At 46.6% G+C, this 22,706-nt stretch overlaps 3 protein-coding genes across 4 annotated transcripts in view; 2 read left to right on the top strand and 1 right to left on the bottom strand.

The window, feature by feature from the left end:
* LTBP2 (latent transforming growth factor beta binding protein 2) overlaps positions 1 to 4,329 on the top strand; it is a 105,631-nt gene extending 101,302 nt beyond the window's left edge. For both annotated transcript variants that reach the window (XM_086709269.1, XM_086709270.1), the window contains 2 exons: positions 819 to 968; positions 1,421 to 4,329. In XM_086709269.1, the coding sequence (XP_086565395.1) occupies positions 819 to 968; positions 1,421 to 1,566 (296 nt within the window). In that variant the 3' untranslated portion in view covers positions 1,567 to 4,329. The remainder of the gene's footprint in view (positions 1 to 818; positions 969 to 1,420) is intronic.
* Positions 4,330 to 7,583: 3,254 nt separating this feature from the next.
* ISCA2 (iron-sulfur cluster assembly 2) lies at positions 7,584 to 9,634 on the bottom strand. Its single transcript, XM_086709272.1, has 4 exons — positions 9,511 to 9,634; positions 9,212 to 9,314; positions 8,978 to 9,093; positions 7,584 to 8,123 (listed from the first exon to the last, which is right to left on the bottom strand). Exons 1-4 carry the CDS (start codon positions 9,579 to 9,581, stop codon positions 7,949 to 7,951), a joined length of 465 nt encoding a protein of 154 aa, XP_086565398.1. The 5' UTR covers positions 9,582 to 9,634; the 3' UTR covers positions 7,584 to 7,948.
* Positions 9,635 to 9,929: 295 nt separating this feature from the next.
* Positions 9,930 to 18,086, top strand: NPC2 (NPC intracellular cholesterol transporter 2). The gene is made up of 4 exons (XM_025918817.2): positions 9,930 to 10,119; positions 13,682 to 13,789; positions 15,279 to 15,451; positions 17,348 to 18,086. The coding sequence occupies exons 1-4, from the start codon at positions 10,038 to 10,040 to the stop codon at positions 17,432 to 17,434; spliced, it is 450 nt and encodes a 149-aa protein (XP_025774602.1). The 5' UTR covers positions 9,930 to 10,037; the 3' UTR covers positions 17,435 to 18,086.
* The last annotated feature ends 4,620 nt before the right edge of the window (positions 18,087 to 22,706 follow it).

Consider the following 22,706-nt stretch of genomic DNA (forward strand, 5'->3'; position numbering starts at 1 on the left):
GACCAAAACAACTCTGATGAGCCAAAGAGGTACAGGACCGGACACCATCCCAACCTCAAAAACTTCCCTGTGGGGGTTGAGAGAGCAAGAGAAAGCAGGTACACTCCGGTCCGTCTCTCTCCCTCCATACCACCCACGGTGTGCAGAATAACCTGGTCTACAGGCTCACACTCATGACCTGAAATGTGCATTCAGGATTTCTAATCACTTTAGAGGCCCACTGTGGTGACCCGGTTTGTAAGTGGCAAGGACCCCAGCATATAGGACTTGAATTCTAATGAAGAAGTCAGGCCTGGCACCTGTGCAACGGATGTGGTAGCTGCCCCAGGCACAGGCCACTGTACCAGACAAAGGCTTCACGGGGACCAGGGATACGGTCTTTCTCAGGGGTTGGGACCTGCTTAAAGAGGAGAGGGTTAAGCAGATCCCTAAGTTTTGCTTCGTGTTGGGTGAGGGTAATCCCCTTTTGCTGCCAATCTCCTCCCCACAAAAACCATCTAAAGATTTTAACCACCACCAACCACAAAACCAACACTATATAGACACCCACCTGCTCGGGAACCCTGGCACTATGAGAGCAAGGAGTCTCAACCTTCCCGGAACTAACATTTAAAGTACCGTAGGTCTCCGCCACCATAAAGTAATGACACATAATTATCTCTTAAGGGTAGTGCCTTTTGTTTTAGCATCTCTGTGAGAGTTTTAGACCCTCCCAACCCTGACCTTAGGATTCCAAAAGGAGCAACCTTCATAGTGGAGGGTGAGGCTCCCAAGGCTGGGTGCAAGGCCTCAGCTTCCTTCTGACTCCCTCCTACCAGAGCACCAGGCCGGCTTCGAAGGGCTTCAGGCAGAGGAATGCGGCATCCTGAACGGCTGTGAGAACGGCCGCTGTGTGCGAGTGAGGGAGGGCTACACCTGTGACTGCTTTGAGGGCTTCCAGCTGGACATGGCCCACATGGCCTGCGTGGGTAAGTTGTGATGTGAGTGGCCCAGGGAACAGGATGGCCCTGATGGCTCCAGGTGGAAAGGTCAGACTGGCCCACCGCTCACTGAGGAATACAAGGCTGAACTTGAGAGTGGAACATACACTGCTGCCCCCTAGTGGGGCTGTCTGGAACCAGGCCAAGTGGTGAGACAGCACCAAAGGAAGGTCTCCTGTTGTGTACAGAAAGCCCTTTCCAGGGAGGTTCCTAGAGAGAAGAAAGGCAGGGACAAAAGAGCATGGTCACTGTCCAGGGGCACAGGATGGGTTCACTACCACCTGCTTTGTGTCTCTGACTTGCCTACTTTGGGGCAATGACCTCAGCTCCTGGCTGCCACATGTAGGATTCCACTGCGGGGCAGGGGCTGGTGCTTAGTGACCACAACAGCAGAGGCACCTGGGTTCCCCACAGCTCTCTCTTCCTTCCCTTCCTCTTAGATATCAATGAGTGTGACGACTTGAACGGGCCTGCTGCGCTCTGTGCCCACGGTCACTGCGAGAACACCGAGGGCTCCTACCGCTGCCATTGCTCCCCAGGTTATGTGGCCGAGGCCGGCCCCCCACACTGTACCTCCAAGGAATAGCAGTGAGGGCTCAGTGTGGGCAGCTACCTGGAAATGGGCCCAGGCCACACAGGCAGGGGCCTCGAGAAGGCTTTCCTAGCTGGGAAGACACCATGAAGAAGCAGGCAGAAGGCCCTGCAGCCCAGCTCCCAGCCAGCCCCGCCTGCTTTTCATCTCTCCCAGCTTAGGCTCTGGCTGAGCTTCTGTCACTGCCTTCATGCTGCCGTGCCCTTGCTTGGCTCAAACACCACCAAATGCTTTAATGCTTCAGCCACTGGCCATGAGGACCAGTCTGCCATTTGTCCTGGCCTTGCTATGGATGCTTCCTAAAGGATGGCCCTCATCCACCCCCTCAAGCTGTGCAAACACGCAAGGTCACTCGGACTCACATTGCAGATACCCTTTCCCAGCCATGATCCACAGGACATCCTGATGACTCCACAACTGGGTCAGAGGTCACATCTGCCCAGGGATGGTCCTTCAGTATCTCTTGAGCAAAAAAGGATTGGGGGGGGGGGTTTGGGGAGTGACTCCAAGGCCGCCTCCAGAGAACCAACACTTCACACAGCCAATCCGGTCTGGGCCAGATTTTGCCACAGCTCCATCCAATAGCAGTTCTGTGGCCCCAGGGAGGAGCAGATCAGCTCAGCTCATCTCGGAAGAGCAAGACTGATACCAGCTTGCTGAGTGTAGAGACACAAGTGAAGGGGAACAAGAAGCCTAAGAAAGCAGCAAGAGGGCAATATGAAAAATACGGGGAGTTGTTAAGAAAGGGGGAGCCAAGGCTTTCAACAAGTCTAAAGAAAACGTTCAGTAACTTCGGGTAAACACTCACCATCTACCCATGATAATTCACGTGCACCCAGCAAAGGCTGCCACAGGACAGGGTGCCCATCTCCGAAGACCTGTATTAAATACATACTGCTTCTTACAGGAAACAAATCTCTCCTGGGTTCTCCTTTTGTGGATGCCAGTTTTGAGGTACTAAAAATAAAGGGGCCTATTTTCTAGCTTGTGAGATACAGTGTAGTCTTATTTAGGGGAAGCCAGATTTCCTATGTTGTTTCTGTATTCTCAGATGCCCCTGCCATCTTTCTTTCAAAAATGGGATGGCTGGTATCCCTCTCAGTTTACAAGTAGAGACCCACTCCAACCTTGGCCAGCCAGGAGTTTAGAACCATTGTGGAATAAAAAGATGTACATCTGGGCTTTTCTGTTTTTGTTTTTATTTCATATTAAACCAAATTTCTTTACCATGTTGGCTAAATCTAATTATTAGACATGAGGCTGTGCCTACCCTCTTGCCAACTCTACCAATAGCCTAGGAATGGGATCCAATGGAAAAGGTTCCTTCTTCTTCTGAGACAAGGAAAGCTCTGCCTTTGCATTTGTCTGATGAAAGGCAATGTAAATGAACGAGACTCCATGCGCCTGAAGACAAAGGGACGAATGTCATTTTCTTAATCTGTCCTGTCCTAGCGGTTGCTCTGTCAGCCATCCCATAATAACTTCCGAATGCCTGTTATGTGCCAGGCACTGTGTTGAGTGCTGGACACAAATTTCATTTAATCATCCAACAATCCTACTGACTATTTTTATTCCCAACTTACAGCTGAGGAAATTGAGACACACAAGAGTTTAAACAATTTGCCCTAGGTCACTCTACTAGCTAAGATGTTTTCAGCCAACAAAACTATATAGTTCTTACACATGTGAAAATATTCTGACCTTCTTTCGTAATAAAAGAAATGTGAATTAAAACCACACTGAGATACTTTTTAAAAATCGTCAGATTGGCAAGGATCAAAACGTTTAAGACTCCTAGTCGGCAAGCATCTGATGAAAGAGGCACTCACATACACAGCTAACAGGGACAGAAACTGATAGAGCTTCTGAAAAGGATAATATGGCAATGTCTTTCAAACTTATAAAAGCTCTTAGTCTTTGAATCTTCTAGGAATTTAACCTTCAGATATTTCTCACCAAATGTGAAACGACACACGTCAGAGGTTATTTATTATAGCATTACTTGTAACAGTAAAAGATTAGAAACTATTAGTTGAAACGGAGGCCTAAAAAAGGAGGGAAAAAAAAAAAGTGGCTCTAAATGTCTTGATAAGAAATCCAAACCAGACGAAGGGGGGAAAGAAGGTCATATAACAAAGTGTAATATATGCTGCTATTTATCTAAAGAAAGGGGGAAGACAGCTGGGTATCTGCTGACCTCACCCTCGCCACTCTCCTTACGCCCCACGGTTCAGAGAACTTCTTACCACTCTTCAGTACACCTGCTGGCGCTGTGCCTCCTCTCAACCCTCGCCTTCCTGCTCACCCTTCCAGAAAAACTTCATGCACATACACGGATTTCTTTGTATCAAAACACAAAGACCACTCTATGCATGCTGTTCTGCACTTTGCTTTTTTCACTTAATCCGTATTTTCACATAAAGAGTTGTCTCGTTCTATATTGTAATTGTATGCTATTCCACTGAATGGATCAATCATAATTTGTAATCAGTCCCCTATTGACAGATGTTTCCATTGTTTCCTATCTCTTGCTATTTATAAGTAATGCTGTAATGAATATTCTTGTATGTTATTTCACATTATATCTATGGATCATACCTGTAGGGTAAATTCTTAGAAACAACAGTGGTTTGTGGGGAGGGTGACAGGGTACATGGGTACAGGATTGGGACTTTTCACTGTATCCCCTTTTGTGTCTTTTTGAATTTTGTACCGTGTGTATTACCTTTTCAAAAAAATAAAATATTTTTAAATACAGCTGCTGGCCACAGACCACTTAAATGCTCCCTCCTTTATGTCTTTATCTGACAATTAAAGCCCCGCAATTATTGCAAAACTTCTTAAAGCAAACTTCCTTTAAATAGCCCTGCATTTCTGTGGAGAAATGGAAAACAGGGATTCTGAAAGAGCAACCATGAACACCAATGCTAGATACCCAGAAAGTAGAGGAGTTTCCTGCCTTTGAGACACACATGCAAAACCGTAATTAATGTTGCACTGGACAGTGTCAGGTCCCGTCCACTACCAGCGGCACGAGACCCACTCCTGGCCAGCACTGACGGGAGGGCTACGCCAGATGATCGGTGCTGCCCACTTCTCAATACAGGATGCTCCTACCACATGTCAGCCCTCCATTTGAGGCTTTGTAACAGAAGCCCGAAAGAACGGGTTTCAATTCTTGAGAAGTTAGAAAGTTCTTGGACACCTACTTCTAATCCCTTTACTTCTAAACCTGTTTTCTCCTAATCCCTTGTAATCAGTCAACATTCCCACACAAACGAAGGGTGGGGGGGACACCTACAGTGTACATACCACCAGTCACTATCAGTCATGGAACTGAAGTGTATGATTCCACAAGGTAAGATCTGGATGTTGACCCAGAGACCCCCCTCTTTTGAGCGAACACCGTAGAGCAGATTCACAACATGAAGCAGGCGCAGGGCTCCCTTGTCTTTGGTTCTTGCTAAAGCAAAGGGGGGACATGCTGCCCCAGACACTCTCTAACTTTGCATAAATAAAACCAATTCTGCAACAAATAGGGCCTTTCCCCTTGAAAGTAATGGGGAAGCAAAAAAAAAAAAAAAAAAAAAGTCTCCCAATGGATACTAGAGGAGTGTCAAGTTTTCGTAAATGAATTTGCACAGCGAGCAAAATTTGTGAAAACACCTGCTGGTGTTTACTGCTTGCCAGAAAGAGGGCATCTGGTCAAAAAGGGCCTGCAAAAGACCCTAAACCCATTTTACTATACTTACTATTTGTTCCAAGCCAACTGCCCACCGTCCCCTTGATGCTATCATTTCTCTATGCCCCGTGCTTTTAAAATTTCTACGTCATCCTACTCCAATGGAGGCTTCTTGTTATCACTTCAGATTTTCCCCTGAGGCTTTCTCAGTGTAATAAAGTAAGGTGATTTCTCCCAAACCCACCCTTTCTAAAACACAGAAGTCCAAATCTCCCATTAACAGCAAGTACTTCCATAAAGGCATTCAAAGATTCGGTTCCTGTCTGACTACTGCAATTTAATGATTTATTTAGCAGCTAAAGCTACCTTGCATGTGCTCGGCATGAGTTTTAAAATCACCAAATCATGGAGCACCTGGCTGGCTCAGTCAGTGTAACATGCAACTCTTGATCTCAGGGTCATGAGTTCAAGGCCCATGTTGGGTACAGGGCTTCCTTCAAAAAATAAACAAAAATAAAGTGCACTCTTTAAACAGGTTCTAATACATAAAATGTAGCGAAATCTCTTTTTAACGAGGATGGAAAAACTTAGTCTGAGCTGAAGATCTTATCAGGCCCAGGTACTGATGCATCTTTAGGTATCTAAGTAAAGCCACACAGATGCCCCTATGGTATGCTGCTCTCTGCCTCCTTCCATGGAAAACTGCCAAGAAAGCTCAGGTATCTGAGCCTCCCTTTGTTTCCTCTTTGTACTCACAATAGGCTTGCTTTCTCCAAATTCTAGGTTTTCCCACATTGAAAATATAAGTACCTAAGCTTCTGTCCCAGATACTTTTCTCTAAACTCTGCATTTCCCTTTTTAATGGTAAATTCTTTTAATGAATGACCTTAATTCCAATCCAGTCCAGAAATGCAAGTTTTGCCGTAACAAACTTTAAGGCTCTTGAGGAAAACAAGGGTTTAACCAGTAATTCTTCCATAATCAATTTGGTTGTGGTTCTCCCGACATGAGCATTAATAAATCATTTGTTATGACAGTGGTATTTCTTTTTTTAGTTGTCCATACAGTTCCAGCTCCCTGTCACACACATGCCACAACTATTTCTAGATCTGTAGACTAATTAAGTGCCATACCCAAACAAGTACTTTAAAATCCATCGGAATTTTGGCTTAAAAAGCTTTCCTTGGGGCGCCTGGGTGGCTCATTCGTTCGGTTAAGCACCAGACTCTTGATTTCAGCTCAGGTCATGATCTCATGGTTCATGAGATGCAGCTGTCAGCACAGAGCCTGCTTGGGATTCTCTCTCTCCCCCTCTCTCCCCTCCCCAACTCACACTCTTTCTCTCAAAATAAATAAATAAAACTTTAAAAAAAAAAAAAAAAAAGCTTTTCTTTCAGTGACCCTAAAATAAAGCTGCCAGGTTTAACAAACAGAAATACACAATGTCCCTGACGCCTGGGTGGCTCAGTCGATTAAGCATCCAACTCTTGGTTTTGGCTTAGGTCATGATCTCACAGTTTGTGAGTTCAAGCCCCACACTGGGCTCCGCAATGTGTGTGGAGCCTCCTTGAAATTCTCTCTTCCTCTCTCTCTCTCTCTGCCCCTCCCCCTCCCCCACTCGCTCTCTCTCTCAAAATAAATAAACTTAAAAAAAAAAAACCACAGTGCCCAGTTAAATTTGAATTTCAAATAAACCACACATAATTTTTAGTATAAATATGTTTCACGAAATATTTGGGGCACACTTATACTAAAAATTATGTGTATTTTGAAATTCAAATTTAACTGGGCATCTTACATTTTATCTGGTAATCCCTAACTATCCATATCCATACCAACACAAAAACCATGTCCTGCTATGCACGAGACAAAAGACATTTTACACAATAAGTGAAGCAACATATCAGTCACTGAATGATCACAGAATCTTGAAATGTCTCTGTGAGTATGGAGTATGGGGCCTACTTTCCAAATGATTCAGGTTATCAGCGGGGGTTCGATCCAAGTTTTCTGGGTGAGCTACTGGTTTTGTAAATTTAACAGAATGAGGAGTAAGAAAGAAAAAAGGATTTACCCTAACAAACGGAAAGTGGAGAATGAGCTGCATAGAAAATAAGGATGCCAAAAAAAAAAAAAGAAGAGGAAAAGAAAAGAAAAGAAAAGAAAAGAAAAGAAAAGAAAAGAAAAGAAAAAGACGGATGTCTAGTAACACATTCAGGAAGGGTGAGATGAAAAAAGAGAACACTGCCTTTCTCATCCTCTCTAGCCTGGTAACCGGAGTTAAGGTCCCCGATCTGTGACCCTGATCCAGAACACAATAAGGACTTCCTTCAAAATAAAGCTTTTATACATAGCTATACGCATATGTACAAGCAGCTCTGAAGGCCAGAGAAGTAACTCGAAACTCTGGAACTCTGAAGGCTCTACAGATTACACAGGGTGGGTTTCAACAAGTTAGCAGAGCTTAGATCATCGCATCTAGACGCTTGGCCTCAGAACTGTGTGAGTGAAATTAAATCAAGATTAAAAGCTTCACGTTCTGAAAATAACAGTGGCAAACACAACACTCCTAGACTGAAGGGAAAAAAACAATTGAGAGAACGATGATTGGAAGGAAACCTCTAGAATTCTACTACTGCCAGGCTCCTCAAATTGGTGCAAGTGGAAGCAATCTCTGGGTCACCTGCCGTCGCATCAAAGTTTGACAGAGAAGGATGAGCCACAGGAGCAGCCTTGCTGCGCTTGAGGATTGTTCAATACTTGAAATGAGCTGCGGATCAGTTCTTGGCTGAAGTCCACCTGGGCCCCTTTCACGAAGGCCAAGCTATCAGAGTCAACCACCACTCTTGCCCCACCCTGTTCAAATACCCTGAAAAGACAGGAGGAAGACATTAACGACTATCATAAACACCAAAAACATTACACCCTCTGAGCCCAGAGGTACACATTCTGTTTTAGAAATACAGATGGGACACCTGGGTGGCTCAGTTGATTAAGCCTCCGACTTCGGCTCAGGTCATGATCTCAGGGTTCGTGAGTTCAAGCCGGAGCCTGGAGCCTGCTTCAGATTCTATGTCTCCCTCTCTCTTTCTGCCCCTCCCCTGCTCATGCTCTTTCTCTCAAAAATAAAGAGACATTTAAAAAAATTTTTTTTAGAAATACAGAGGAAGCATCCCTTGTTATCTCTAACAAGTACTGCTTTTCTCCGAGGCAAAAAGAGCCCATGGAATGAATACTGGTAAATGGTTAAGGATTTAGGACTGGAATCCAGTCCAGGCTGGCTCTCTTACCAGTTACACTAGGGACGTCGGCAGGCCAATTTTCTTCCTATAGCATAGTTATTTTGAAGCATGACACAAATCCTCACTGTATTCCCACTGTGTGAGAAGGGTGGTGTTAGGCATTCTCAGCAAACCTTTCAAATTTGAACTAAATGTGAACTTTTGGGGCGCCTGGGTGGCGCAGTCGGTTAGGCGTCCGACTTCAGCCAGGTCACGATCTCGCGGTCCGTGAGTTCGAGCCCCGCGTCGGGCTCTGGGCTGATGGCTCAGAGCCTGGAGCCTGTTTCCGATTCTGTGTCTCCCTCTCTCTCTGCCCCTCCCCCGTTCATGCTCTGTCTCTTTCTGTCCCAAAAATAAATAAAACGTTGAAAAAAAAAAAAATTTAAATGTGCACTTTTATCCCTCCCGCACATTCTCTGAGGACCCACCCCTTCCTCCTTGCCTGTCGTCGGGATTGATAACTGTATCCAGTGAAAATTTGTATTGGAATCCGGAGCATCCGCCTCCCTCCACCTCCAGCCTGAGGAATTCTGACCCTTCGGTGATTTCCAGAAGCCTCTGAAATGCAGGAAGGGGGATCAAGAATGCCAGGCAAGGGGAGGAACAAGGGTGAGCCAAGGGCAAGTCCCCGCACTCCTGACACCCTGGCGCCGCCGCCCCGAGTCCGACCTCCTACCTGGACGCAGCTGTCGGTCAGGTGGATCTGTCCTTCTCCGGCCTCGGAGCTGGAGGACGACGCTTCCCGACGAGCCTGAGGTCCGCAAGAGGCCGCGAGGAGCCTATTGCGCAAGGGAGGAGGATGAGCCTGGAGCAGATGGGCACCTGGTGACCTGCACCTGGACAGCCTCACGCCAAACCTGACGACCTCCACCTGGACAGCCTCACCCTCGCCTCCCCCGCAGGCCTTGGCTTCCCCCTTAGTCCTGGAGGCGCAGAAACTAACACCCTTCCCAGGTGCCTTTGTAGCCTTGGTACCTGCCCCTTGCCCAGGGAGTGACCACCCTCAGCGCCACGGCCATTAGCGATAACCCACGGGCGGCCGCCATCTTCCTCCACAAACTCCGCCCCTCGCGTCACCCCAATCGCCTTCTCCATCTGGGCCTCCGGAGACGGGACCCACGGAGACCCCGCCTCCGAGCACACCCATTGGGTGGTGGTGGAGGAGAAGGGATTTGATTGGCTAAATGCCCCATTACGGAAGCTGGGGTGCACCAACAAAACCTGGGCGGAGCGCCGGAGGGAGGAGCGGAACGGGGCGGAGATGGATTCTAGCCTACCCGGTGGCGGAGCGGACAAGGTGGGCGGAGATAGCGGGCATCTAGGCGGGACCGAGCCGAGCTCGGCAATCTGGAGCGGGCGGGGCGGAGCGCGGGCGGGCCCGGCCCTGGTTGCTGGTGAGAGTCGCCTGACCTGGCTCCTCCCCAGGCCCGCCCGGGCAGGTTTATCTTGTGACTGAGGCGGTCGCTTCTTCCTTCTTCGTGCTTGGAACCTGTTCAGCTGCGATGCGTTCCCTGGCCGTCGCGTTCGTGCTCCTGGCGCTCAGCGCCTCCGCCCTCGCCGAGCCAGTGATTTTCAAGGACTGCGGTGAGCCGGAGCCGGCCCGAGATTCCCGCGCCCTCTGCGGGAGCCCCCACCCGAACTCCGCGCCGAGACCCCCGGCTGGGTTGGGCGGGTCCCGCGGGCGGCCAGGTTCAGCCTCGGACCCCACGTGGAGTGGGCTGGGGTTGGGGAGAAGGTGCGGGGGGCGAAACCCAATGGCTCACAACTTCGCCTCTTCCTGGGACGCGTTTTGGGGGTCCCTGGACATTAACTGGAGCTGGGCCTTTTGCAGAAGTTTTCTGAAGTTTGTAGCACAGACAACTAACTGAAGGTTCCAATGATGCGCGGGACGTGAGGGGCACAGAACTTTGTATGTCTGCTTTGTGTCTTTGGATGACCTCTCCCTCCCTACTCCGTTTGCTTTTATTTTTAATTTCCCTTTTGCTGACAAGTCAAAAGTCAATTCTGCTTTTCATGATTTATTCCGTTACCGCTTCCTTTGTGCTATATAATTGGGTGATTCTTAATCACTGTCTCCTCCTATCTATAAAGCTCGTGTTGCTGTGACACAGCTTGTGACACATAACCCGTCTTGGCGCTGTGGTAGGGATCTTTGTTGGGAAGTACAGCGGGGCTTGTAGGAAATTGTGAGTTCTTTCGTTCAGCCAAGTCTATAGAATTAACTATTCTAGCAGAACGTTTTCTGACGTGGAAAGGTGTAGTGATAAATGAAAGAAGACAAAATTTGTGAGCTGGAAGGAAACTTCAAATTGTGTGTGCCCCTCCCCCTCCCCGGCTCACGCTTTGTCTTCCTCTAAAAAATAAACATTAAAAAAAAAAAACTTTTTAAAGCAAAAGTAGATGAGAGAATAAATACTCCTTCCACTATGTCATCAGTTCATTTTGAGGCAAAAGCAGAGTTAGGCTAGGGGACAGGATTGGTTAAGGAATAAGACTGCTGGTCTATTAATACTTAGCAAATGCTGTTCCACTAAACTAGTGGCACTTGAAAGATCCTATTATCACCTCAAATTACTGCCTATCCCTCCATTAAACTTAGTGGCCAAATTTGGACAAAGACACTATCAACTCATCCAGCCCTCAGGATCTGTTTTACAGATAGGAAATAGGCACATGGAGTAACTTACCCAAGTTCGTTCTCTCTCTCTCTCTCTCTCTCTCTCTCTCTCTCTCTCTCTCTCTTTTTAATGTTTATTTATTTTTGAGAAAGAGCAAGCTGGGGAGGAGAAGAGAGAGGAAGACAGCACCCTAAGCAGGTTCCAGGCTCTGAGCTGTCAGCACAAAGCCCAACTTGGGGCTCGAACTCTTAAACCATGAGATCATGATCTAAGCCGATGGCGGACACTTAACCACTGAGCCACCCACATGCCCCAAACCCAAGTCTCACAGCTAGTTCGTGGTAGGAAATTAGTGGGTGTCTGTGAACCACCTTGAGTTTCAGTGGTAACATTAACATTAAAAAAAGGGGGGGGGATGCCTGGGTGGTTCAGGTGGTTAAGCGCATGACTGCAGCTCAGGTCATGACCTCACACTCCTTGATTTTGAGGGAGCGCCTCATCGCCCCTCTCTCTTCTCTCTGCCCCTCCCCCACAAGTGCACATTCTCTCTCTCTCTCTCTCTCAAAAATAAACATCAGAAAAAAAAAAAAAAAAAAGACCAAGGAAACCAAATCCAGATATACACCTATGGCAAGTGCTTCTTAAGGAAGGGAGGGTTTCAGTTACAGATTTTCAATTTACTTTTGAATTGGGAAGTAACAATGTAAACTTCAGTGCCCACATCAAAAGATTTTTGAGTTCCACTCTCTATGACCCCTTTCCCTGGGAGAAGTATTTCCTCAAGTAAGAAATGGGGCCAAGCAAACTGGTTTTGCTATTTTTGCCAGTTAGGACTGAGGAGTTCTGTTGACATTGGAAGTCCAAGAACCTCTTGTCAGTAAAACTCAAGGAGCTACAAGTACTAATCACGTGACCCAGCCTTGAGAGAAGCACGTTGAAGCAGACGTTGAAAGCTTTAGCATAAGCACTGATTTTCTTTTTTCTTTTTTTTTTTTTAATGTATATTTTGTTTTTTGAGACAGAGACAGAGCATGAATGGGGGAGGGTCAGAGAGAGAGGGAGACACAGAATCTGAAGCAGGCTCCAGGCTCTGAGCTGTCAGCACAGAGCCCGACACGGGGCTCGAACTCCCGGACCGCGAGATCATGACCTGAGCCGAAGTCGGACGCTCAACCGACTGAGCCACCCAGGCGCCCCATAAGCACTGATTTTCAATAGGTTGTTGATTAAAGTTCTGGATATTTTTTCCCTGTCTATCGGAGGACAGAGTAGAAGACAGTGCTTAAAGAAGAGAATTCTCGCGTGTGTATTTCGAAAACCTTGGAACCTTGCAATGACGGAGAAGCAAGCAGGGGGCTGAGGGACTGCAAGTTATTACTCACAGACTTAGCTGGAGGAGTGCTGGTCAGTAGGATGAAACCGTTCACCCAAGAGCAGGCACAGGCTGGGAAAGCCAAGTGTGTCTACATGAGCTTCTCATTTCATAGCCCATGGGCTGAGCCAACCTGATGACTGCAGAGGAGAGGCCCAGCTTTTGTGTGAAAAGGGGACTTACTAACCCACCCACAGCAACTATTCTAGATTAAATTCATGGACTGAATCCCGATGTGATGATAATAAAGTAAACATTTATATAGCATTACCATGTTGCAAAGACTTACCTGAGACCTTTCTGTGTGTTCACTCACCTACCCTATGAGGCAGTTACTGTTGTTATCCCCAGAGGGGTGAAGTGCCTTGTTTTGAGGTTTCACCGTGAGTAAGGGAGCCAGTGAGATTGCAAACCCAGGCGCTCGGTCCCAGAGCCTACCTCAGCAGTGATGGCTGAATGGCAGAGCCATTGCTATAAGCGGTGTTACCAGGCAGTTTGCTTGCATTCTCTCGATTCGGCTGTCCAGTTTCAGGGACCCGGATGCGGCAATGAGATTCTTAAAGACTTTACTTAACCTGTTTAGGTCAAGCATTTCTTGGGAACAAACAGCACTTTTGTCTTTGTTTGGACTGAGCTTTTTACAAAAAGACACACACCCTGTCTCAGAGACACTTATCTTGAAGAACACGTTTCTAAAGTGGAGTGTCCAACTGTATACTGTGGATGCGTTCTTAAAATCGTTTTCACTGGTAGGGGTGTACAAAGCTCGGAGATCACTGATTTGGATCCGTACCGGGACAGGATTGGAAGAAAGGATGGGGGGCGGGGGCAGCTCAGAAGCAGCCAGGCTCAAGAGTCCAAGTGGAAACAGCACCGAAGCTTTGAGCCATCACTTGCGCCATATGTATGCTGCTTTAAATCCTACCTGGGGATGGAAGGAGGGGTGGAGATGACTTGCCCTGGCATAGTCCTTCCTGCCAGGATACGGAGCAGGGAAGCTGCCTTTATATACTTAACTCATTTTCTTAATTCCCCTTCACCCATCAAATAATAGGAAGAGTTTCCTGACGAGCAGAGCACCTTTCCATTAGGTAGGAAATAGCACAGGTGGTTTACCTTGCCTCCTATTCCAATTCATGTTTCTTTTTTTTCACAGGTTCTGGGTTTGGAGTTATAAAGGAGCTGAATGTGAGCCCATGCCCCACCCAGCCCTGCAAATTGCACAAAGGCCAGTCTTACAGTGTCAATGTCACCTTCACCAGTAGTAAGTAAAAGTGGCTCTTGACTTCCAATTCATCATAAAGCAGAACATCAGTCTCAAATGTTGGAATCAGTACAGGGATATGGGGGAAGGAATTGCAGTCAGGAAGTCTGTGACCTCCCTTCCAACTTCTGCAAAGCTCAGACTTCCCCTCTGTAAGGTTGAGGGAATTCATTTGGGACCCAAGGAAAAAAAATCTGAGCTTCCTTCCTCAACGTAAAGAAATATTATTGGAACTTGTTGCTTTCTGGTACCACATTTATCACCTTCAGCTTCCCAGGAATCTAGACAAATGCAAAATCTTTATTTCCACAAGGGGTATCAACCTTGAATCCTTTACTCGTTTTCTATCCTATGGAACTAGATGTGGCAGTCTAATAAGAAATGTCAAAGTTCCTGTCATCTCCTTCTTTTAAGCCTGAAGACAGCATTAAATACTAGAGTTGTTTTCTCTCCTGGATGATACCCTGCCCCTCTATTGTCCCAAACCAAAAATGTACCTTCTTTTTTTTTTCTTTTTAGATTTTTTTTTTTTTTTTTTAGATAATCCCTGTACCCAACATGGGGCTCAAACTCACAACCCCGAGATCAAAAGTCACGTGTTCTACCAGGCACCCCCCAAAATGTACCTTCTAAACAAAAGTAATCCCCATCCCAGAAAGAAAGAAAGAAAGAAAGAAAGAAAGAAAGAAAGAAGAAAGGAAAGAAAGAAAGAAAGAAAGAAAGAAAGAAAGAAAGAAAGAAAGAAAGAAAGAAAGAAAGAAAGAAAAAGAAAGACAGGAAGGAAGGATGGGAGGGAGGGAGGGAACCAAGCCAATACCCTGGATCTCCACAATAGCCTAACAGCTGATAACCCTGGTTGCCCTAATTTTATTGCATTTATTCTTCCTGCCCATCTTGTGATATGGAGGGTAGAGGATGTCAAGAGATGTACCTCATCTTTCAAACCTTACCCAGTTTCTAAAGGGTTATCTCTTACTGTTACTTAACTGCATTTCTGCGGAGATTCCTTTCTGGTTCCTTATTTTCTAAAGGAATCTTGTGAGCAGGGCATTGGAGAATTCAGAGACCAATCTTCTAAAGCTCTGTAAGATACACAGTACGCTCTGATGGAAGCTGACGTAGTTAGGAAACAAAGTTTACTGCCCCAAAAGACTCAGTTACTTTGCTGGATAAGGTTATTTATCCAGGTAGCTCTGATTCTCCTGAGAAACTGACAGGCAAGGAAGAGCAGGGTGGGGTTGGGAGCAAAGAAAACCGCTCTCTCCCTTGCTTTTTTTTTTTTTTTTTTAAGTGAATACTCATTCTGTAGCATCCTTAGAGGTACTAAGCATACCTACAAAGAGAAGTAGACTCTAGGAGTTAAGAAGTACAGACTTTATGGTTTGCTATCATAGCATTGCCACTGCTTGAGAACGTATCTGACTCTTTTACTTCGAGTTTAGAAATAAGCTGTCCCTGTCACTATCTCATTCTCTTTCTTTCCTCTTAGATGTTTCATCTCAGGGTAGCAAAGCTTTGGTGTATGGCATCCTGATGGGCGTAGCAGTTCCCTTTCCCATTCCTGAGGCTGATGGTTGTAAGAGTGGAATCAACTGCCCCATCCAGCAAGGCAAGACCTATAGCTACCTGAATAAACTACCAGTGAAGAATGAATACCCCTCTGTAAGTGACGTCGTTGTTCAGGACACTGGTAGCCTTGTGACTAGATGAGGAATCTGATGGGGGGTGGTGGGGTGGGGGGGGCAGGAAGAAAAGATTGGGTAGGAGTCCTTCGTCTCTCTATGATGAAGAAGCAGAAGCTGGGGGCAAGGAGATGAATTTGAGTGTTAGGAATCACGAGGTGGGGCGGGTATTTTTCCCCGTGCCCCTTTGTTCTTTGTGGCCTAATCGTTAGCCTGGGCCTCATGATGCCATTTTGATACACAGTATCTTCCTGGATTCTCATGACCATGCTTTGGGGAGGCAGTATTATCCCTTTTTGCAAATGAAGAAACTTGAGCCTCCAATGTTAAGCAAAATGAGCAGTGTCTACTCTAAGAAATATTACGTCTAGATCCTTGGCCTTGTGACCCCAAAACCTGTGCACTGTTAAAAGATTTTAGGCAGTTGTCAAGTAGTTCAAGATGTCAAGTTATAGAAAAATTCTGGTTTCTCCATTAATCTCTTAACAAGAGAGCAGTAGTTTCCTAGCTCCATAGCAAAGAGGTCACTTTTCCACACAATTCTTTCTCCCCCTATCCCGCCCCCCCACCCCAGCCCCTGCCTTCTCCTTTGACTCGCCCTGCTATACCTACTACTTTTTCTACCACACACATGAGGTAGAACCTGTTGGAATGGGCCTGTATTAAAGATATGAATCCTGATAAGTAATGGAAGAAGTAAGGGGATTCCTTTTTTCCATGAAGAAAAAAAACAAAACAAAACACTGCACATTTTGAAAGGAAATCAAGTAGAACCCAGGAGCATTCTGGCCATTTATTTTCTAGAAACGGCAAGTAATTAAAGAACATTCCAAAGAGGCTGTAATATAGGGAGTCTATGTTTAAGGGATATAAGAGACCCTATGGGTCAGGGACAGGTTTATAGATTAATTTGCGGAGTATCTATAAAATCATAGGCATTTCTGAGCCTTGGTCATTTACACAGTGTCTAATTAGGGCCTGATACATAGTAGGCACTTCCTATATGGTAGCAGCTGTTAAGTGAATTACGTTTCATTTGAAAAACATCTTAAACTAGCACTAAGTGAAACAGTAGTTAATGTGTACTAGTCTTGAAAAACTTGCAAGTTTCGAGATGCAGGTATCACAGTCACTCAGATGTTGAATTGTAAAGAAACATTTGAATCCAAATTAGGGGCAGTAACTAATCATAAGAAAGCTAATATCTACATAAGAAATGACTGGAAAATTCTCAGTGATTTTTTTTTTTTTTTTTTTAAGAATTAGAAGAGACAGTTCCTAGTATAACAAGTCAAAGCAGAGATTTCTAATGATGTATATTATTAAAAAACAAAAACAGTTTAAGGAAATTAACTGAAGTTGTATTGCTACGAAGCATTGTTGTTCCCGGAACCATTCCTATACTTACAAACTTCTTGGGACACCCTTTGTGTTCTGACATTTTCGGCTAACAAGTAACAAGGTATTTTGTTACACCTACGAATAACTACTCTCTTCTTCATGCATGGTTAACCCTCGGAAAAAGCTAGATCAGATTGCCAAGTACATAAGAAATTGTTTGAATGTAAAATTCTCTTCCCCTCGAGGCTTTATCATGTGCCTTTGATCTGAAAGGGAAAAGAATGCTTCAGAAATTATGTCTGATGAGTTAACGAGGTTAGTATGTGGTGCCGCTGACACCGAATCCTAGGTGTCACTTGGCTGGTCTTTTAAGACCACAGGCTGCCCCCGTGTCCCAAGCGGCCTCCATGGTGGCATGATTTAAGAAAGTCTGAGGAGTTAGGCAGTTTGTTAACTCGGATTCATAGTTAGACCGGTTCTGGATTGAGGTGAGGGCCTGCTTTCATTTTTCCCAATTCTTTTTCTCTTTCTCCAGATAAAAGTGATGGTGAAGTGGCAGCTTCTGGGCGACAAGGAACAGAATCTCTTCTGCTGGGAGATCCCAGTGCAGATTGAAGGCTAGAGGTGCTAATGCCAGCATGTTGCGTGGGGGTGAGAGAGGAACGGGCGGAGGGAGGGCAGGAGAAATCGAGTCTAACCTAAAGGAAAGGAATTTTGACACAGCTGTTTGGTGCCTCTCAGTCTCCAGAAGGTTCCAGACCCTGTTTCCTGAGAGCTCAGAACTATTGCCCTTGTAATATCTTTGGTGAAGGGTTGGAGGGAAGAAGAGAGGGAGAGAGAGGCATGGATTTAATTTGTCTTCAGTATTTTTTGCGTTGGAAAAAGGAAGGTCCGGTCAGTGAGGACCCAAATGAGGCTGCTTCAGGCTATTGGCTAACCTGCCCTCGGGTTATCGGCCCCTCGCAGCGGAGGAGGGTTTCCACACCTCCCCCACCTAACAGGGATATTACATCTGCAAGTTCCTCATCTCCAAGTGCCTCACTGAGTTCAGCGCATTGGGCCAGCCAGCCTGCTGACTCTTAACAGTACCTGCTGGTTCGCTGCTTCATCCATCGTGACATGCTGGCCGGTGGCGCCCAGCAGCTGGGCGGAGGGGGGGTCGCTTTATGACGGAAACTCACCCCTGAATGGCCGGTTGTTTGCGGTTACCCGCTGTCTCCTTAGGTTACCCCCTGTCTTAGGCGGTGTTCATTAAACGCAGCACTTGATTAACAGACGTTTGATTTTTTTTTTTTTTTTAACAACATTAACCTGTGGCCTCTTTATGCACCCGGAAATAAAAACGTGGCAGTCTTGCCTTCCGCATGTTGGCAGCGGTCACCTGCTTCTTTCAGGCCAGTGTTTTCCCCCAGATCTGTGGAGGGTGGACACCCTGGTTCCATGGTCCCAGAGTGCAGCAAAGACACGACTCTTTCAGAAACTGCCTTTTCTTCCCTTTCTGCCCAACCAGACTTTACCTATTTTATACAAAATGACCTTATTTTTTGCTTTATTTTGCACACTCTTATGCCACCAGAAGCAGTGAAAGCAAACACCACCTAGTTGAATAATAACATCTGAAAGGTCAAGGGAACTAAATTGCGGGGGAAGGGGCAGGGAGTTAGAGGCTACGAGCTGGCATGAAGCACAGTAGTCTTTTAGGAATCTTCCACCATGAGGAGAGCCTAGAAGCTTAAACATGAAATGAGAAGTTGCGGCAAATAATGGCCAAGTTCATTAAATCTTGGACTTTCCTGCTTTAGAAGCGCAAAGTATGTGCACTTCAAAATATATGGGGCATATATTTTGCTGCCTGTTTTAATCAATGTGTTGTCAATCAGCTTTTAGCGGTCACAGGGATTACAGCCCACTTCACAAGTGAGTTGGGTAACGTAGACCTCAAAAAGCCATCTCTTAGATTGGGGTGTTTATACAGCACGTAAGCCATTTGGTCCAGCTCACTTTGTCCCACTAACTTCACTAGAACCTTGGATTTCCTTGGCTTGTGAGTTTCCCAGGAAAACCACCAGGGGACAGCCATAGATCAGGAATAAAGTTATCAGCTGCCAAGACTTACTAGTTCATTCCCAGAGCCATTCAAGCCCTGTCCTCTTTAGCTTGGTGCTGTATGCTGTCACGCTGTGTGTAGAAGGTCAGCCCACTCGTGGGTCTCCCCATGCTGGACCCAAGGTCTATCAGCGTGGACCATTCCAAAGGTGGTTAACTGCTGTGGTTTCTGCCTTCAGACTACCAGTAGTTGGATCCTGGCTTCACCAATTAATAGGACCTCCAGTGCAATCTTCAAATCCCTTAACTTCTCTGTGCTTGTTTCCTTACCTGTTAAATAGGGACAATAACAGCAGGGCTGCGGGGACTAAACGAGATGATGCACGTAAAACACTTAGAATGACCCCTGGCACATCATACACGCTTGATAAATATTACCTATTTTTCTAGGAGGTAGATCTTGTTCCTCATCAAGAAGTAGCAGGAAAATCAGAAGGTTCAGTCTGAGGCGTGATGATGTATCACCTCAGAAAAATGAGCCTATCCTCTGCATGGAACTTTTTGAGATGCCTGGAAAAGCTCCGTTCTCACGTATGCCTGCTCTCTCCCTATTCCCAGAAGACTGCCCGTGTCACTGAACGCCTTCAAGGCTCACAGCTACCTGCCCTGCATTTTGTACTCGTGACCTCATGTGTTAAAAGAAGACAGAAGAAAAGCAGCTCAGCTAGTGTATACCCTTCAGTCAGAGCAGAAAGGTAACGCAACGGCTTATAACTGTTTACCAGCCATTGTGAGGCTACGTGGAGCCTGCAGCGGTGAGCCAGGTAGGGCTCCCGTGGGGGGATTAGTTTGAAAGGTCGGCTTCTGTACAGACAGTTCATAGGCACCCCCTGAGTCATTAAAGCATTGAGAAGCACTGAACCTTAGGCTATATAAGAAAGGTCATGCTCTTTCCAATGACAGTCTCATACTTTTCTAGTCCACTGAGCGAGCCATGGAGGCTTAGACAGAGCTTCTCTCCTGCATGAATTCCAGGGCAGAACAGTCCCAGACTCCACAGTCATTTAAAACGCACAAGGAGCACCCCGGCTTACGGAATAAAAGAAACCCAACCTCCAGTATCTCCAGTTTGGGAAAGGGTTAGGTGGGAGGCCTGACATTTAGTCAGATCATCGGGTTAATGAAAAGCAGTAAGCATGGAGTCATTTCTCATCCTGTTCGTTTTTGGTTTTGAAATCTAAGGCGATTTTTTAAAAGAAACAATTAAGATCGGTCTTAATTACGCTTCAGAGGTTGACAAAACAGTCTGTTCTCTGAGGAAACCCACAGATGGAGGAAGAGTGGCTTGACGTAGGTGAGGTCCGGGCTAAGGGAAAATGTCTAGGATTAGCCATTCATGTCAGATAATCCAAAAGGCAAAATATCGCTTAAATGACTGGGTTGCTTACCGAGGATAATTATTTCATAAACTACAGTTGGGCATCGGGGGGGGGGGGTGGGGGGGAATGGTCAGTATGAGGACGAGGTCATGGCACATAGGAAAAGCACTGACAGGAGAGGGTTATGTGTGAGATATGTCACCCCGGCAAGAGTCCTCTTGAACAAGTGTTTTTCCTAAGGGCCCTCTGGGAAGGACACAGCACTGAAAACAGCTTAGAGGATTTAAAAGCCTGGGGTACTGTGTGTGTGTGTGTGTGTGTGTGTGTGTGTGTGTGTGTGTGTGTGTGTGTGTGTGTGTGTGTGTGTGTGTGTGTGGTGGGAATGGGAGGGGCATTGTTATGCGACCTGAGGTGGAAGGCGGTACTGGCTCTCCACAGATACTGCCTGAAAGAGTCCTGTGTCCTTTGGGGTGATTGTTTCTTTTTCCGTGAAGAGAATCCCCTGGCCAATTGCTCAGATTCCCAACTGAAACCTATTCACTTACAGCTGTCAGTTGACTAGCAACTAAATGGTCTGGGTGTTGGTTGCCATGGAAACAGCTAAAAGGCCCATTGCTATGGGAACCTGCCATGCTCTCCAAACCAGGGGTTTGGTTCCGAAAAAGGAGTGGAGGGCAGGGTGGAGGGTGGAGCCCAGATGGGCTGCCCAGGTGCCGAGAGTCCTGCCAGAGGACGAGCGGTGGGGTGAGCGAGCCCGGCGAGCCCCTCACCACCGGGACGGAAAGAGCAGCGACTTCTTCCACTTTCTGCGGGCACTCCCCACCTGTCCTCTGTGCGCTGTCCCGTGGGTAGCCACCGGGCACAGGTGTTTGCTCTCCCAAGTGGAGAGGAAGAACGTGAGGTTTTGGATAGACCTGACATGCCAGTCATCTGCCTGGGGCTCTGAGAGGGAAAGTCTCGGCTCCTCTGTGCATGGGGGGCCGTGCTCCACTCCTCCTGTGTCCCAGATAAACAGCCAGCAGGTGGAAGGAGCTCAGCTCTGGCTGCCAGTGGGGCAGGCCAGTAAGGAGCCTGGCAGACAGAACGGACGGCTGCTGGCCTCGAGCGAGGCAGAGATGGTGAGGGCCCCAGGTGAGGAAGCAGATGCCTGCCCGGGAACAGCAGTCTCTGTTGTGGGCAGTAGAGACACGTGCTGCCCCGCTCTCTGCCCACCCACCACCTGCATGCCTCTACCACAGAAGGGGACTGCAGATGGAACAAAATATGAAAGACGAGGTTTGACAGGGGGTCTCGGCAGATGCGCCCAATGGTTGTGAGATTCCTTCTTGAGTTTTGCGATCGAGGGAAATAACCGACGTCGGTGTTTGGTGGGAAGATGACCTTTCACTGAAACAAAGAAAAAGCATCCTAGTGGCTCCGCCAATAACAACTGTTAACGGGTGGTGTATAAATCGAAGGGATTGGGCTAGTTAATCTCTAAAATCTCGGCCACACCAACAGTTTACCATTCATCGAGACACTGAAGGGAAGTTTCGGCACCACAGGCAAGAGGACGCAGACGAATCATACCTATGAGAGTGCGGAACATCCCTGGGGGCCCGGGGGGCTTTGGACTGAGACTAAGACGAAGGCATTTGATTTAGAGGCCATCTCAGACATGTTTGGCCCAGGGGACTTTCACCTGATTCTCCCAGAATTCTGAGATGCCTGGCCTGGATTTTTTTTTTTTTTTTCCCCTCCTAATCTTGCCATCTGCCTGGAGTTATTGGTCTCAGCCCCTCCCAGGGAGTTTTAGAGTCTAGGAGCCTGGCACCACAGAAAGAGAGCAATGCCACCCAGCATTCGCACAGCTCCACGGGACAACTGAGCATTTCCCCAGGATCTGTGGGGAGATTTTCACTTTTGGAACATAGTTATCTATAGATTTCTGTAACATTTAAAATCTTAAATACAAGCCGTGTTTCTATCCCACCTCCAACTCTTTCCCGTTGATTGACTTTGGGAAGTTATTTAACCTCCGAAGGCCTCGATTTCCTCAGCTGTCAAACAGGATAAGAATACCCACCTCGGGGCGGTTCTAACCATGACCTGAGGTGGTTTATGCAAAGTGCTCAGTGCAGCGCCCAACTCTAATAAGTACCTGGTGATTATTATCCTCCCGGATAAGAAGGTTGCAGCCATGGAAACTGCTCAATGGCCTAGAATCTTAGGCATTTGCCGTGGATTTGTCTTCCAAATTTAATTCCAGGTGCCATTCAAGACTTATGTTCCCTCCGATGGTCTTCCCTGTGGTTTGCCTTCGTTAAGGCAAATCCGAATCCTCCCTTTAGGACGCTTAACCACATTCTTTTTTTATGTGTAATTTTTGCGTGTCAGCTTACCTTCCTACTGCCCTTTCATATTTAAGCAAATGCCCCAAATTCAGCACTCAGCAGTGATTTAATGAATTTTTTTAATACAGAAAAATGT

This window comes from Puma concolor, chromosome B3 (genome assembly GCF_028749965.1).
Source record: "Puma concolor isolate L17-30 chromosome B3, mPumCon1.1.hap2, whole genome shotgun sequence".
NCBI lineage: Eukaryota > Metazoa > Chordata > Mammalia > Carnivora > Felidae > Puma > Puma concolor.